Source organism: Raphanus sativus, chromosome 4 (genome assembly GCF_000801105.2).
Source record: "Raphanus sativus cultivar WK10039 chromosome 4, ASM80110v3, whole genome shotgun sequence".
NCBI classification, from domain to species: Eukaryota; Viridiplantae; Streptophyta; class Magnoliopsida; order Brassicales; family Brassicaceae; genus Raphanus; species Raphanus sativus.
In genome coordinates, this window is record NC_079514.1 from 11,377,787 (window position 1) to 11,397,051 (window position 19,265).

At 27.2% G+C, this 19,265-nt stretch overlaps 1 protein-coding gene across 1 annotated transcript; it reads right to left on the reverse strand.

Annotated features, from left to right (window-relative positions):
* Window positions 1-12,172: 12,172 nt before the first annotated feature.
* On the reverse strand, window positions 12,173-14,448 carry LOC108851874 (GRF1-interacting factor 1). Its single transcript, XM_018625352.2, has 4 exons — window positions 14,207-14,448; window positions 13,064-13,140; window positions 12,902-12,986; window positions 12,173-12,827 (listed from the first exon to the last, which is right to left on the reverse strand). The coding sequence occupies exons 1-4, from the start codon at window positions 14,285-14,287 to the stop codon at window positions 12,456-12,458; spliced, it is 615 nt and encodes a 204-aa protein (XP_018480854.1). The 5' UTR covers window positions 14,288-14,448; the 3' UTR covers window positions 12,173-12,455.
* Window positions 14,449-19,265: the final 4,817 nt, after the last annotated feature.

Consider the following 19,265-nt stretch of genomic DNA (forward strand, 5'->3'; position numbering starts at 1 on the left):
TATATCTTCTTTAATTCTAACTTTGCCATTCCAGTAGGCCTACCACCACCACCTAGGGATAGGGTGGCTGGACCATTTCCGGTTTGGTTCATTTTGATTCAACTCAATTCAGTCAGATTTGGAGGTGCAAAAAAAAACGTGTGTGAACTGTGAAGGGGGTTTAAGTTGTAACATATATACACTAACATTGGTGATCGAGTGGTCATAACCAGTGGCTCTAATGGTTTAATGTATGTGTATTATTATTACACTTTTGACGTCTCGATTAGATTTTCTCTTAAAAGATCTTTTTGGTTTTCACAAGTATTGTTAGTTTGTTAGAATATATTCCTTTCGTTTTCAAATAAAGATTTTTATAGTATTCAGACATATTAAAATAATAATAATGAATGTATATAATTAAATTTATTGTTTATTTTTACTATACCATTTCAATAACTATCAATCAATTTAAATATTTTAATTTTTTTGAAAAAGTATACAAAATATCTTAAAAAGTAGAAAATCAATCTTTGTAAAATAATTTTTTTTTTAAAGAAAATCTTATTTTCAGAAACTGAAAGAGTTGTTGTGAAAGCACCTAACCAACTGTAAATCACATTTAGTATAGGATTTAGTTATCAAATTCAACTGTGTAGACCTAACAAAAAGCAAAACGTTATGGTTTAGGATTTTAGCAGATACCAGACGAAGATTTATCATTTAATTATCTTGTTAATGTCTTTACCGAGATAATATATATAGTATGATCTACTAAGCAATGCACACCTATCAATACAGTAAGAGTTCTTGATTCTAAAATGGCTTTTAGTTTTGTAAACCACTAGTTTTAGTCTTTTAGAGAGCGAACACGCAATGGATAGAAGACTTGTCAACAATTTGTCAAAGGTCACTAAACAAGTACCATGTGTTCAAAAGATAGATACAATGACAAAAAGAGGTTCGTTCTCACTATAATTAAACCCATAGTTACAAACTTACAAATGTAACAACGAGACAGGAATGACTATCCGTGCTCCTTATGCATCAGCATATCTACGACTACGAGCTATGCATGTGATTAGAGGTGATGAGAGTACCTTTTTAAGTATATACGCATGAATGCATGAGACAATAGGTAGATCATTATGTGATCATAGTTTCAACGATTTATTTAGGATTTGGAATAAAGATTTTTTTTTTGTTTGCTTTTTTTTTATTGCGTTTATGCTATTTTGAACAAACTCCACTGGTTTTGATGTTTTCTCGTTTGGCATAAACGACATTTAGTTTGTTTGATCTGTCCTTTATTATGTAGTTCATGCATTTAAACAAGTCTTTTTCAACTGTTTGCAACTTTGCATAGTCATTTACTATCATTCATCAACAACTTCTAATTATCGCTACCAAACATATATCCAAGTCCTAGTGGATGGAGGTCATCGTTATTATACTTAATGTTAATTCAATCAATACGATTGCTTGGCCAACTCGCAGTTTCATTTTAATTTGGATCTTTACATTTGGAGCAATGTAAGAGCAATGTAAAATGTAAGACAGCATAACCAAGAGAAGCCATTTCTTGTAAGAAAATATTGGGGAAAAGCGCCTATTCCGACCCGAACAATTTCGATCGTGCTAAATACGACCCGAATAAATGGTCAGTGCCAAATACGACCTGAATTTAATTAAAATTCTAAAAACCTACCCGAACTTCTTAAAACGTGCCTAAATCTACATTGATTCTAACAGAAGCTAGTCAACCGTTAACAAGATAAAACGACGTCGTTTTGATATACGGTGAAAAGTGCTAATTTCGACCTAAACATTTTTGGTGGTGCCAAATACAACACGAACACATGGTCGGTGTCAAATACGACCTCAACTTAATATAATTAAAAAAATTACCTGAACTTTTTTAAAATGTGCATAAATCTACATTGATTCTAACAGAAATTAGTCAATTGTTAATAAAATAAAACAACGTCGTTTTGATATATATATATATATGTTCATTACATGACTCAAATCCGTGTCGTGGTACCCTTTTAAAAAGGTACATTAACAATTAGACTAAAGTAACTTTTTGAAATATTATTAGACATTTGAAATTATATAAACTAATAGTTTTCTTCATCTTATCCAATTTAAAACTTTGGTGATTGTTTTTATATATTTTAGTTATTGTGTAACATGTCTAATATTTTGAACAAGATATCTTAGTGAAAGAAAAGTAAAAAGCCTCTTAATATTTTTGAACAAAATTTCAAAATATATAATATTAACTTTGAAAAAAGCCACTTAAGTTTAAAAATAAAAATAATCTATATAAGAAATTTTTATAAGTAACTTCAAAATTTTAAGTATATCTAAGATTGTGTAATTACAAATATTGTATTATTTATATTTAGTAAGATATAAGTTTGTTAAAGATATGATAAGTAAAAACATGTTATGTATTTATATAAATCAGAAAAAATTATCACCAAAGTTTTAAAATTGAATACGATGAAGAAAAAAATAGTAGTTTATATAATTTCAAATTTGTAATAATATTTCAAAAAGTTACTTTTGTCTAGTTGTTAATGTACCTCTTTAAAAAGATACCACATCATTTTTAAGTCCTCGAATGAACATATATTAAAAATATATATATCAAAACAACGTCGTTTTATTTTGTTAACAGTTGACTAACTTATGTTAGATTCAATGTAGATTTATGCACGTTTTAAAAAATTCAGGTAATTTTTTTAATTATAATTGAATTCAGATCGTATTTGGCACCGACTATGTATTCGGGTCGTATTTAGCACCACTAAAATTGTTTAGGTCGAAATTAGCATTTTTCACCGTATACCAAAACGACGTCGTTTTATGTTGTTAACGGTTGACTAACTTCTGTTAGAGTCAATGTTGATTTAGGCACGTTTTAAGAAGTTCGGGTAGTTTTTTTGAATTTTAATTAAGTTCAGGTCGTATTTGGCACTGACCATTTGTTCGGGTCGTATTTGGCACGATCGAAATTGTTCGGGTCGAAATAGGCACTTTTCCCGAAAATATTGTCACTTGTGTCAACTGAAGTCATTCTTCAAGGTACTAGTCTATGGGGGTGATTGGCAAATGCTTTAGAAGTGCTGTAGGATCTTTTTACAGCCCAAATTATTTCTACAGCCCATATCTTTACCAATCATGCTTTGTAAAGATTTTTTAAAACTACAGATTTTTCTTTCCTTTCTATTTATTTTTAGCTGTGAAAAGCAATAAATCCAAAGCACTTATTTTTTGTTTTAGAAAATTTATATTGAAATCATTAAATCTTTTTAAACCTACAGCTAAAATCTTACAGCAAAATTATTTACCGCCACAGCAGAAAATCTACAGATGTATTTTCTACTGCAAAAAAATATAAAGTTACAACTTCTTCCAATCATTCCCTATAGGATGGCGAATTTGACCATTTTGGCAACATTTTTTATTTAAAATCCATATTTTAAGACCATTTCCAATGACACTCTATAATCTCCTCTATATTTTACATTGAAATGAAGTAACTCTATTATAGATTTGGATTTGCTCCAATGGTTCACTCTATAATAGAGTTATTCTATAAATAGAGTGAATTATAGAGTTACTGTATGTTGCTCTTCCACTCCAAATATAGAATGAAAATCAACATAATTCTATAATTCACTCTATTTATAGAGTTAACTCTATTACAGAGTAAATCATTGGAGCAAATCTAACTCTATAATAGAGTTATTCTATTTTAATATAAAATATAGAGGAGATTATAGAGTACCACTGGAGATGTCTTAAATCTGCGTAGTCTCTTCAAATCCAAAGCTACACATCCGCCCCATCGATAATGTTTTTGTGTTGTAAAACATATTCCCACTATTTAGAACTGGGAAGAAGACAGTTAAAAAAAAAGTCAATTTCCACCGGCCCATACTCATTTGGCCATTTTCTACTTTCATTTTTTTGTTGACAGATTCTACTTTTATTTGTTTTTTTTTGGTAAAAGCTACTTTCATTTGTTCATACGTTACACTAATGGGTGTTCGGGCACTGTTCAAATTCGGGTTAAGTAGTTCGGATTCGGTATAGAGATATACAACTTGTTCAGATATTTTGTATTTCGAATCGGGTTTGGGTATTTTTAGTTCGAGTTTACTTATTTTAGATCGAGTTCGGATATTTAGATTTTAAGTTTCTTTTATTTAAAAATATAATTTTCATTTAACTGATTTTTTATTTTTAATAGATTGAGTGATTAATAGATTTGGAGATAATATTTAAAAAATAAATAAACATTAATTTGGTCATTAAAAAAATTGATTGTAACTTTTGTAAATACATAAAACAAAAAGCTTGAAATGTATTTTAAGTGAGTATCAAATCATTTTATATGTAATTATATATATATATATATATATATATATATATATATATATATATATATATTATATGATTTAAAAATAGGTGTAACATCAATATAAATAATTTAAATAAATAAAATATGTAAATCTTATTATATAAAGCGTGGTTCTTCAAAGTTACTAATTAACATGATTGCGATACGTGTCATTAAAAATTTTAAGATTGCGACATGTATTAATCTATATTATAATTAAAAATATATATTAAGATAATAAAAGTAAGTATATCTACCATTTTAAAATCCTAAATAAAACATAGTTGCAAATAATTATTTGATAGTAATTTTCTTTTTAATATTTTTAAAGAGGTTAAAATTTATAATGATATAAAATAAATATACTAAGATAACAAAAAAACAAAATTTGAAATAAATTAATTTTAAAATTGATTTAATAGTAAAAAAGAAATTTTTAAAAATACTTAATAATATTCTAAAATTACTTTATAGGAAACTTGGTTCTTCAAAGTTGTTAACTAACATGATTGTGACACATGACAATTATATATTTAAAGTTGTGATATGTGTTAAACTACTTCGTAATTTAAAATAAATATATAAGATAATAAAAACAATTTTTGGTGAAATTAATTATATAGTAAATTTCCATTTTAAAAATCTTAAACAAAATATTAGTTAATAGTAATTTTCTTTTTTAATAATGCGACATGTTTTAGAATATATCATGATTAAAACAATATATACTAAGAAAATAAAAACAAAAACGAATTTCGAAATTATTAAATAGTAAAAAAGAAAATTTAAAAACTTAATAATATTCTTTTAGAAATATTATTTGATAGTAATTTTTCTTTTAATATTTTGAAGTTGTGTTAGAATATCTCATGATTAAAAAATATATATACTAATAAAATTAAAAGAAATTGAAGAAATAATTTTCGTAAATTTAATAGTAAACTAGATACTGACCTGCCCTTTCAAAGGGCGGGTATATTTTTGTTTTAATTTTTTTAAAAGAAATTTAATGTTATATTTGTATTTTTTGTAATTATATTTGTGTTTTTTTTGTAGTCATATCTGTATATTATTTGTGTATATTTTTTTAGAAAAAATATTAGTAAAAGTTTTGATAGTTGTATTGAATTTGTGATGTTATATAATTATAAATTTGTACCCAGTGTTTTGAAACCCAATCTGTACCAGCAGTTGAACCGATAAGTCCGGTGATTCGTTATATAATCTGATTTGAATTTTAGAAAAAATCATTATTTACTAATCCAGTAAAACTCACGAAAACCCGCTAAAACCCGTAACCCGGCTATCAGTTGAACTAATACGTAAGTTTTAGTTATTAACCTTTTTTCATTTTTAGTTATACTATTATAATATGTTTGTATTCTAATTAGGAAGTTAGATTCTGACTCGCCTTTTTAAGGGATTGATATATTTTTTGTTTTACATATCTTATTTAGAAATTTAATTTGTATATTTATGGTTTTCTTTGTAATCATATTTGGGTAAAAATTTTTTTTAAAAAAATGTTAATAAGATATTTGATAATTGTATTAAATTCGTGATGTTGCATGATTAAACATTTGTACCATAGCCATTTTATACATTACTTTGTAATTTATTTTAAAAAGTTATTAATTTTTTTTAAAATAACAAAATTAAAACAATTTTTTTTAATAAACAAATAGTAATTAAATAGATAAAATTATATGTTTTCATTAAGTTTTCGTGATATATAATGAAAATAACGTTATTATGATACATAATAATTTGTCATGTAATTAAAAATATGTTTTTAAAATTTTGAACAAATGTAAATGGAAAGACACACTTTAGTTATGTCATCTTATTCCATTTTTTTTATATTACACGTAATTTCAGCTTGTTTCAAATTTAAGTTCGTTCTTATTATTGTATATGGTTTCAAATCACGAAACTTTTTTCAAACCATATACCTAGTTGGTTGTTATAGTATATGGTTTTTTGGTTATGACTCAAGCACGTAGAAATATAACATATATAATTAATAATTTGAGATGATGGAGGAATATATAATGATCGGAGTGAAAGTAGGAACAGTTTTTTTTTAAACATAACTGTCGTCTTATATAAGAATTATTAAAGAAGTGGATTCCTATAATTGTGGGAAAAACAGAGTAAACAAATGAAAAGTAATAGCAATTATGTAAAAGGTTTTATATTGATTGGTAAAATATTCTAAATCGTTAGATATATAGGTAGTTTAGTTGGTCAATTTTTCATTTCTCATTTTACCTTTAATGAGCTTTTAAATATTAGGCAAATCCATAATGGCATGAAAAGTAATATTCCAGGAAAAGGTAGGGGTAAATCCAAAAAAGGATCTTGATTTAATAGTATTGATTTTAATTTTAAAAAAATATTTAGTTGTAAAATTTAATTTTTAAAATTATTTAGTAGTAATATTTAGAAAATTTCCTTTTTACAAATCTTAAAGAAGAGAAGTTTGTAAAATAACTTAATAGTAATTAAAAACCTTATTATAAGTATTATTAATAGTAATTTTCCATTTTTAAAATCTTATTATAAAAAGTTTAGTTCTTCAAAATTACTATTTAACATAATTGTGACATATGTCAAACTTTTTGTTAAGATGGTTACATGTGTCAAAAATATGATACAATTTTTCTAAAGGATTTAAAAGAGATTAGGAAAAAAGAAAATTCTCATTACAAAAATAGTTTTTTTAAATTTCAATTTATGAATTAGTATTTTTAGAAAAGGAAAATTTTAAAAATTACCATTTTATATTATATATTGTTAAAAATATTTGATAGTAATTTTAATTTTCAGATTCCGACATGTGTCAATAAATTTTTAAGATTGTGACATGTATCAAAATATGATACAATTCTTTTTTTAAGAATTTAAAAGAGATTAAGAAAAAGGAAAATTCTCATTACAAAAATAGTGTTTTAAAGTTATATTTTACGATTTCGTATTTAAAAAAAAGGAAAGTTACAAAATTACCATTTTTAGTATTTTACATTGTATATTTTAAATATATTTGATAGTAGTTTTCATCATAAAAATTGTGACACGTGTTAAAAATGATACAATTCTCTCTTCTTCATGATTTAAAAGAGGTAGAAAAACAATTCATTAAAAATAGTATTTTATGGTTCTTTTTAAATTTTATAAAAATTACTGTTATATTGTTTTTTACAATTACATATTGTTTAAAAATTGATCATAATTTCTTCAAAATTGATCAAAATAATTGTAAAAAGCTATTTGAAAATAATTATTTTTAAAAGCTTTTTTATAACTTTTTTTTTAAGATATTAAAGAAAGAGAATTATAAAATATAAATGTTAACTTTCAAGAAACAAATATTAAACAAAACCGAATTATAAAATCCAACAAGTACAATAAGTGATTTAATAAAAACTAACTATTAAATAAATAATATTACTTTTTTAAAGTCTAAACTAAAGAAAATTGTAAAAGTACTCTTATTAATTTCTTATAATTAACTAACTTTCCTTTTTAATATAAAATTGTATGTTAAACAATTATGACAAAAAAGCTACAAATATTTTACATCTATATTTAGGTTTAACTTCCACATATTATTTTTACAAAACACAATAGTATTTATGTGAAATATATTACATAAGTATTTTCTTTAAATTTCTTTACACTACTCAATTTGTTTTATCATCTTTGCTACATCTTATGAAACTAACATAATTTTTTTTTAATTGTGAGGTTGTTGTTGTACATGAGTATGTGTGTACATGATGAATATGTGTTTGTACATATAAGACAAATATATAATTAACTAAACATAATTATTTTTATAAAACCAATTTATGAGTATAAAAATCTTAAAGAAAAACTAATTATAGAATAATTAATTTTCCCTTTCTAAAATTCTAAAAAAATAAAAAAAAATTTAATTTCTTTTAACTAACTAACTCTAAATTTTAATAATTTGTGTTAAAAATTTTATAAACCAAAAATTACTTCAAATATTTCACTCAATATCACTGTAACATGTGTCGATTAAAAAAATATATTGTGAATGTATCAATAAAAATCTGTCATTACTTTAAAAATGTAAAAATATTAGTGATACTTAAAAACAAATTTTGAAATGGCAATATAGTTAATATTAACTTGAAATAATTATTTCATAGTAATTTTATTTTTCTAGATCCTAGACAAAATATAACTGTAAATTATTATGTAATATTAAATTATTTTTCTAAAACACTAAAACACTGTAAAAGAATATTTTATAGTTGTTTTCCTTTTTTCTTAAAACAAAATCCTAAACAAAAGAGATTTGTATCTTATTTTTAAGTCATAACCAAAAGAAAACTGTAAAAACTTATTTGATAAACATTTTAATAGAGAATTTGATGATGAACATGATACTAAAAATTATTAATTTTCAAAAAGAAGTGTAAAATTAGTATTGATATAAATTGTAAAAAGAGTAATTTTAGAATTATTTACTAGTAACTATAAATAATTATTTTATAGCAATTTATTTATTTCTAAAATTCTAAAGAGAAGATAATTTTATAAGGTTATATAACAGTAATTATTTATTTCTAAAATCCTAATAAAAATGTAAAAGAGTATTTAAGATTATTTTTATTTTTTTATTGTAACTATTTTTTTTTTATAAAATAGAACATTTCCCTTTTTGAAAAAAATTCTAGCAAAATAAAAATTTAAAAAATTATTTAATAAAACATTATATTAGTATATAAGAAAATGTATAATGTTATCATTTACTTGATTGGGGTTATTTGACTTTCAATTTTTTTTATTTTTCATTCAATTTCTTATTTTGGGTTTGGTTTCAATTCAAAAATTTAGGTATAATATTTTTTCTAATCCAAGTAGAAAGTTGATAACAATTCATCTATGTAACATTATTACAAAATACAAATTTTAACTTGAACTTATTTATGAAAATCATTTTTTAGTTATAAAATAAATTTCACAACATATGCAAATCAATTATAAAACTATAATAAATGATTATTATTTTATGTTTTCTATTAAATTAAAACATCAAACAAAATCGTTGCAACGGGCTCATATCTAGTTAAAATATAAAGTTAAGTATACATATGTTCAAATAAAATAATAATGGTGATAATTTATACGTACGTTTCCGGAAACTACTTGTTAAAGACCGATGTGATGATTAATTCTGATTCAGTTCAGATGTTGACGTATGATTGATGGCAATGTTTTTTTTGGTAACTAATCATATTAAGATTTTATTAGTACTATTTTTTGACAGAAGATTTATTTTTTGAAACTGATTTTTCGCAGAAGTCCCCTAGACTATATTTGAGAAGTGATTTTGCCACATGCCCTCTCTACAATCACTCTCACAAAAATAATATGACATGGCTATTAAAATTGATGACATGGCTTATAGTTTAATATGACATGGACAATTACATTTAATGTTAATTTTTATTTTTGGTAAACTTTTTAAAATATGGTAATAACTTATATATTACTTTTAATATCGATTTATATTTTTAGAATTTGTTTTTAGAATATGGTAATAACTCCTAAATCATCATTAAAATAAATATATTCAAATATGGGATTACAAATTTCGAAATATATTTTATTACTAAAATTTTCGAAAATGTATACAATTAGACTATATTTGAGAAGACTATATCTGAGAAGTGATTTTGCCACATGTTCTCTCTACAATCATTCTCACAAAAATAATATGACATGGCTATTAAAATTGATGACATGGCTTATAGTTTAATATAACATGGACAATTACATTTAATGTTAATTTTTATTTCTGGTAAATTTTTTAAAATACGGTAATAACTTATATATTATTTTTAATGTCGATTATACTTTTAGAAATTGTATAAGAAAAAAAAATAAAAATTAATAAAATTTTATTTTAAATATAATTTATATTTATCTGTCAAAAAAAAATATTTTAAATTTTTTTACTGCACATGGTGCAGGAAAACACCTGGTTAAAAGTAAATTAGTAGTGGATTCAGGGCTGAGTGGATTAAAGAAAAAAACTACAACACCAAAGCAAAGAAAAGCAAACACTAAGAGCAAAGACCTAAGATCAACAACAGCGAAGGACCTAAACACAGAAGGAGGACAAAAAGGACAAGGTGTCAAGGTGAGACCAGATGACAATGATTTTTGTTTTGCGAAAGTGACTCCTAAAACGTCAGAAATTGTGGAGAAGGTTATGAGCAAGGTGAAAGTGATAAGGATTTGATGAATATCATCTATTTAGAGCATTTTTAATTCTAATACATTTTACACCTTTCTTTTTATCAACGACATTTTTACACTTCAAAATGAATTTTACAGTAAAACAACTTAACTCATTTTTACTATTATTCTATTTATTGAACAATGATTTTATTTTTACTCAATTATTCTAATTTTATCTAAAATGTGATAGAGTTTAGAATGGAAAATCAACACTGTTATGGAATTATTGCATTTCAAAAAAAAATTAAGTAATATTTTTGAGAAGCTTTTGATAAAGTCACAAACGAACACCCAAACTTTTGGGATGTGATAAGTCGATAAACCACATCCCACTCTATATTTCAGACATTGGTATGATCTCTTTTCTCATCTCGTTACGCTCCTGCGTTCGAATCTAGTGGATCGCCCTACATTCATCTTCGTTACTATCTCTCAATCACTGGCGGAGGCCTCTACTGAAGAGGGTGATCAAATGACCCAGATGAATTTTTTTGATTAACAAAATTTACATGTACTTTTATAAACTAAGAAAATGCTACAATCTTGGGTGTATTGACCCATATAATTCATATTAATTATCAACTTGCCCCACCCAAAAGATTGGCCTGCTCTCAGTCCTTTGCGTGTCCAGAGTTCTATAATTTCAGCCTTGAAGTATATTGTTACAAAAGATCATATGTAGATAAGATAATTGGTCATTAAGAAAGGTTGTGGTTGATAACCGAACCAAATTCAAAGTACTTTTTTTTGAAACCAAAAAGGTTAAACCCGGGTCAATGATGACACAAGCCTAACCCCCGGGTGGAGGTACAGCCCACGGATAGACCCTCTCCTGGGCATTCAAATGAGTCGAAAGTAATGGACCCATATCCGTATGGCCAATGGGAATCGAACCCGAGACCGTATTGAGGCTGAAGCTCTCTCAAGTACCACTAGGCTAACCCCACTGTTAGTGGGAAGATGATGAAGAGAATGATTGTAAATGTAAAGCCAAAAGATTTTGCTTCAATTATTAAGGGTTACCCTGGTGAGGACCCAAGATGTTGGCTCATTTCAGGGATCTCTTAGACAAGATGTTCATCCTTGATCCAGAGAAGAGACTGACTGTATCACAGGCATTAGCTCACCCATTCATCACTGGCAAGTGAAACCATGTTGCCGTTTTCTCTCTCTTTGTTATATCAAGAAATGCTGTTGTCCTAGATATTTTTGTACATTGCACATCTTAATTTTAATTTGAGGTTCTAATCTTTGAACTGTCTCCATCTCCCTTCTGCTGCGTGAGAGCGTTGGTTACAATATCGGCATGGGTGACGGTGTTTGGGTGACCACTGCGATTCTCAATCGGAATTTACTGGTTTTATTGTAAGACAACCTGCTAATGGCGCTTTCTTTCTTTATACTGCTGTGTAATCTCATTGTCGACTTTACTCACAATAGACGTCTATGTTTGGAAAAATTCAAAGTACTTCACATTTCACAAACAAGGATCTCTAGAAATTATTGCTCAAGCGAAAGAGTAGACTCATTTATCGTGCTAAGAAATAACATACTAGGATTACGACACAACTTGTAGCGAGCAGATCTGCTTGGTACACTACACCACGTAAGAGTTCATACTTTTAGGGAACAAACATAGAGAAAATTAAAAAAAAAACACTAAAACGTAAATACGAGTTCTTTGCTTTTTCGACAAGCAACTAAACCAAAACACACAAACTTCAGACACTTACTACTACTACTACTTCTTCTTCTTCACTGGACTTACTTGTGCCACACTCTTTCAGTTCCCATCGTCTGATGACTTCAAGTAGAGTGTTTCTCCACCATCCCCTGAGCTCCCTCCTCTGCCTTCACCACTCCCCATCTCCGGCTTCCCACGGCCAAATTCATGAAACCCACCAGCCTCTCCCTGAAGGATATGGAGACCACTGCTTCCTCCTCCGCTGCTAGAGCTCATCCCCAGCTGGCTATGGTGCAACTGCTGATGCTGAAGCGTTGCATAAGGCTGTTGCTGCTGCTGACCATACATCATCGAAGAACGAGCTGCCATAAGAGACTGCTGAGTCATCTGCTGCTGTTGAGTCGCCTGTTGCTGCTGCAAATAGTGTGACGCTCCTTCTCCTTGAATCAACCCACCACCACCAGATCCATACTACCAAAAATACCAATGACTTTTTGTCAGTATCATACAACAAATTTGAGTACTCTTCTGATTTAACTGTTTACCTGGCCATGCACGCTTGGAGGTTGAGGCTGAGAATCTGCTATTGCAGCCAAGTACATCAGGTTGCGTTGAAGCCTTGCCTGATTCCTGTCAAGATAAGATTTTACCCTTACGTTCATATCCTAAAGACAAGTGGAAATCAAGGAGATAATGTTTGCTCTTACTCGGCACACTCGCTGAGCTTTCCAGAGTTTTGAGATTCAACTATCTTCAGAATCAAAGACTTGTTCTCGTCCAAGTACTACAGATTAAGAACATCATAACCTTTTATTAATCAGCAACGGTACGAACAGAATCTATTATCAAAGATTTGATATTTTCTTTGTACGAATAAAGACATAGAAAACTCAAAGAGACCCCAGTATTCCAGACTTATCAAAAGACAAAAAAAAATCGTTGAAACATAGCAAAAGTTGTATGAAAGATTTTCTTTCGAAAAGATTTGAGAAAGGACCACATAAAAAGTGAGGTTTAGGACCACTAAAAGTTATATATCTGGTCATGTAAGGAAAAGAAGGAACACTTGGACAGCTTATACATATTAGATCTAAATCTAATGATAACAATCTAAACAGGACCACCACATTTCACATAAAAAGGCTTTGTGGTTTTTGCCATCAATGAAACTTCCAGAACCCGAAAACCAAGACAAACTTGAAATGTGAACAATCTTCAGTTCCCAAGATTTGTCTGTTTCGAACACATTATTATTTCATTACATGTTTCAAGAACTTAAAACAGCTGGACCCTAAACTTGTTTTTTTCATAGAGAGAATCTCTTCAACCGTTGGAGTTTGAACATGTATAGGCCTCACTTTTTTCAAGCCCTTCGGGTTTAGACAAATGATTTCTGTCTAAGCCGCCTATTAAAAAGATAGCGATGTAAAGTGATTTACGAAACCCTTTGTGGACAAGAAAAAAACTTGAATCATTCAATAGGTGACCTGGTAAAAGAAGATGCACAATACAGAAGATCAAAACACCTAACAACCAAACACTACTACCGATATACTAAAACTAATTTATCATGGAATAAACATGAAAACAAGAACAAGAAACCCTATAACCAAAATCTCACAAGTATTTTTCTTTTTAATCTCAGAAGTTTTAGTTTAGTTACACCCATTAGAAAATCCATCATTTAAATATGTTGTGAGAGAGCAAAAGAAAAGGGTGTATCTGGTTCTTTCAAGCGAAATTTCATCACTTCTGTTATTTTAAAAATTCAAAGAAACATAAATAATAAAGAAAGAGATGGTATAATATAAGTTGCAGAAGTAGTAGAAGGAGAAGAAGAAGAAGAAAACCTGCTGGATATGATCAGAGGTGACATTGCTGGGGTAGTAACCAGCCATCATGGGCTGCATCTGCATCAGGTGCTGTTGCATCTCTTTTGCTATTTTATATAAAACCTGATTATTCTTATTTTTATTTATATATAGTTGCAAAAATGTTTTATAGAGAGAACCCCCACCACTAAACCCAAAGGAAAAAGAGAAGCCACCAAGAAAGAGAGAGAGGGGAAGATGTTAAACTTTTTGTATCTGTCTTCTCTCTCTCACACACATTTCTTCTGTATATAGAAAACTCTTAACTATTGAAGATGTATATCTCTGTGTGTGTGTTATCTCGCTTTCTCTCCCCCACAAAAGTTGTTTTGCGTTAAAAGACTCAGAGAGACAGTGAAGTCTCTTAAATAGAGAGAGAGAGAGAGAGTGGTGTGAGAGAGGTGAGAGAGAGTCTTGTTTCTCCTTTTCTTGGGTTTTGGGTGTGTGGTTTTGTTGGTTTCTTTCTGTCTCATCCTATCTCTGTCCCTGCGAAGGAGAGGAAGTCACGTGACGAGTCATGCTTATTATAGAGACGTGAGCTTTGAAGTTTGCAGTTTTTTTAGTGCTTTGAAGTTTCAACCTTAACTACAGTGACCTCCTTTATTTTGAGGGGTTTTGAAGAACTTTTCTAGACGAGACCATTAACTCTATAGTATATCGTTCGATTTATTTCGCTTAGGTTTTCTCCATTTTAGCCAAAATATATTCTGTGTTTCGACTAAATAATTAACTATATAACAATGTATATGTGCGAATTCAATAAAATATTATGTTTTCATGACTACCGACACTGGTTATAACAAAATACATAGAAGATATAAATCAAGTCACGATTTTTTTTATAAATCGTAAATTTCTAGCCATTTATTTGTGGAATGCAATAAAATAAAAATAATAAGTTACTACTTTTATATTACTAGATTTAAAATCACACTAAAATGTCATCTGATTTTATATGGACCTATTTTCTAGATTTCAAAAACAAACAACCAAACCGAGTGCCCACCTCCTTAAGCACACTGCCGGTACGATCACTTGCCCATTGGTTTGAATGTTAGATATATTGATGACGTTTGACTAAAGGATCTCTGAAATTTTTGAAATGGTTTGGTGATTAGTTAATGGTTTGGAGCTATTTGATACTTATAAGAGTTCCTCGCATTATCTTTTGTTAAAATTCTTGAAGTACGTTTGGATTGTCGGTAAACTTAGATAAAAAAAAGATTTAACAAGTTATCGTTGCGTGGTTACGTTAATTCCACGTTAGGCTCTCTAGTAGATGTGATTAAATATAAATTAACACCTTATTCGTTGATACCAAAAATGGATCCGAGATATTCCTTCTGCATATATGAACCACGGAGGCTCTACTTTTAATGTATGTTTGTTTAAATATTAAAACCCAAAAACTATAGTATTATGACTGAAGATTAAATTAATCTGCAAGGATAAATGAGTTGTTTTGTTTTCCCGATTAATTATGCCTAAAAGCAATAACTGAAGCAATAGTGTTTCGACGATGCTATATACTAAAAGATCACTAGAAAAAAAAAGACATGAACGATATTTAAAACATCGGCAAAAATTTCACATCACACCAAAGAAAAATATGTTTGCGTTGCCATAAATTAAACCTATGAGCTTCTAATATATATGCTTTTAAAAATTTAATCTGAGGTTACATAAAATTTGTTTTTGTATCTTGCTTTGATATAAACCCTTTTTCAAACAAAAATTTATGAATTCTATATAATTTTAGGTAATTATTTTCATTATTATGATGATAATTATGTTCAAACTTGATACATTAATATAAACGTATAGAGAGACAAAACATCTATGGACTATTTTTTCTCAATTTACCACGTTAACTATATTCTTTGAAAGTGTTGAAAAACAAGAAAATCAATTCAGTTATTTCTTGCTCTCTTTCAGAAACAATGAAAGAAAGAACACATCAAAAAAAATTATCTACAAAAAACACATCAAATTAAAATTCATTAATCTATGAAATATCTAGCGTGTCATACTCATAGTCATAGGAAAAAGAAAGTTTTATTTTCTAAAAGGAAAGTATCATAATCAAACGAGTGAACGACGATAAAGTATAAATTAAAAGCGCGTGGGGGAAATTGCAAACTAAGGTCGAATCTTAATATTACGTCAGGTATCAAACCACAAAATATCTCAGCTCGATAAGTTTCATTATTTATCTGCTCTTCATTATCTTATATAACCAATCGTTCAGATATATCAAAGCAAGTTTTAAAAAATCAATACAATCATGAAAATATCTATATATATATATATATACACTATTATTTATGAAGTGATTTTGCTTACTTGTCATGTTTTCCATGATTTTAGCTAATTTTGATTATTTGTCATATTTTTATTAAGTTTAAGCTAAATTATCATTGATGTATTATTTGTTTTGAGCTGAGTCACTAAATCATTAATTTAAAATAATAGTCTTGATGAATATTCTATATAAATAAAAACGAATTTTATTTTATTAATATTAAATTTATATGTTATATTAGCTTTTCTTATTTGTCATATTTTTATTAGGTTTTAGACTTTTAGATAGGTTATTAATTTATTATTAGTTTCTAACTATTCACTAATTTATTTTAATGATATAAAGTTTATATGTTATATGCTATATTAAATAATTGATTACAAAATAATATTTCAGAATTATCAAAAAAATAATTCTTCTATATATATTCTTTTTTTTTGTGCCTATCTGAAAACAATATTTTATTATAAAAGTTAAAAATTAAGATATAAAACAATTTATTATTAAATATTACTCAACCAAAAAATATAAATACATTTTCTAAACTATCTCTAAGATATGAGTGTTTTAAAAAAACTTAACACAATAATAAGTATATATTTTGATTAAAAGTATTTGACATATATAGATTTAACTATTTAAAACATTAATAATAATCTGTTATGCTGATTTTAGATTAATAAGACATAAACTAATAAGTATTTATAAGAAATTTATGCCCGCATGTGCGGGCAAAACACCTAGTTTTTAATATTTTGATATAAAAAGCTGAATTCCAAAAACAATTGGAATGTGTAGATCTAAATTTGTTAGAATATGTATTATATCTTCTTTTTTACAAAGATAGAATATACATTCTAAATTGTCTTCAAACTCTTTTGGCAAAAAAAAAAAACTTGTCTTCAAAGTTTTATTAAAGTTAATATTTTTATTATTACTTTTTTTTCTATAATCAATAATATGTATGTCTCAGTTCTAACCAAAATGTTTTGTTATTTATGGCATACAATATATATTATAATTTTGTTTATTTCATTGTAAAAAAATCTAGAAAACGTTTAGCTCTGCTCTATTTCTTACTTTATTAGTATAGATTGTCATATATCATAGATTCATAGGTCAAAATATATATTCTCTCTATTTCACATAATAAGCATTATTTTAATATTTTTTCTTGTAGTTTTACAATTTTAATGCAAATTATATTTTTTTCAGCTGAAAATTAATTACAAACTGCATTGATTTTATAAATAATTTTATTTGTCTTAAATATTATTGGTCAGAGATGTGTAATTAATAAGAACTTACATATATTTCTGTTATTTTTTTCATCTGTGTAATGAATGAAGTATATTTTAACTTCTAAAAAGTTAATATTTATATTGTAACTTTGAGTCTGCATACTATCATATTTAGAGTATGTATTCTGTATTTTCGGTTATTTTATACTTTTGAATCTGAGAAAAATCTAGAAAATGATCGCAATGAATTTTCTAATTTATCTTGTTCTTGATATAAACTTACACTGAATGAGGTTGAATCTGTTTTTTTTTATTCAGCGATATTTCTGTTTTCTTCTTTTTCACAAGAAAAAAGTGAAGTAATGGAGAAAAAAGCAGAGAGAACGACAGAGAAAACAATGGAGAAAACGCGAGAGAGTATATAGAGAAACTGGTAAGTAAGAGATGATGGTCTTCATTCATCGTTTTCTTTTGTCTGGTGAGGATTATCTTCGTTCATCGTTCTCTTTTGTTTGGTAATAATAATACCAGAAAATAAACAATTTTTAAGTTTTTAGGTTTTTAATTATAATAAAATTAGTGAACATAAATATAATTAATATTTAACTATGATTTATTGTGATATTATAATTATGAGAAAAATTACATAGATGATTCGACAACCGACAATACTACATGTGTTATAAGAATCTATGCATAACTGCATCATCTGAACCGTTCTATGAAAATCTATTCCTGATTAGATTTATTTGCACCATCTCGAAGATTCATTGTAAGCCTTTTTCTGTTGTCTACATAATTGGTTAATAGATCGTTTTATCCGGAACTTGAAATTTGACAATAAATTGTATAGTCTGGAATTCGAACCTCATATATGGATGGAAAAACCTTTAAACTTTAACCATTAGACTACGTATTTCCACAACTATAATTAATATTTAAGTTAACAAAATCTGGCTATATATTTACTTTTTCTAGAGGGTTAATTTCATAGCTAATTTTTGAGACAAATCCTTTTTGAATATTGTCCAATTAGCCAATTTTCCCTTTTTATTTGTAAAACTAGTTAACGTGGTAATACCAAAAATATGTCAGGTCATATATTTTGTTTGCCATATAGTAACAGGATGGATGATAATTGAACAAAAAATTTAGTCGAAAGCAAATAAAACCCTTCGAATGTAGCTTAAAGCGAGCACAGAAAATAAACGAAGAAGACACATGCTGACAAAAAAAAGACACATTTTACATGCAAACGACCATAACAACAACATGCACACCTATGTGTCAAACAAGTGATGTCCACGTATATTTTATGTCTTTTCTCGCCTAAACTTAGTTTTGTTAATTGTCAGTTTATAAATAACTAATGAGAAATGCTTAATGGCAAGTGACAGTACTACTGGTTTTCAGTTTCTGATAAAAACAAGAACAACTCCACCTTTTTTCTTCCATAAATCTAAGTTTTATAGTATTCAGATATGTCTTTACCAAT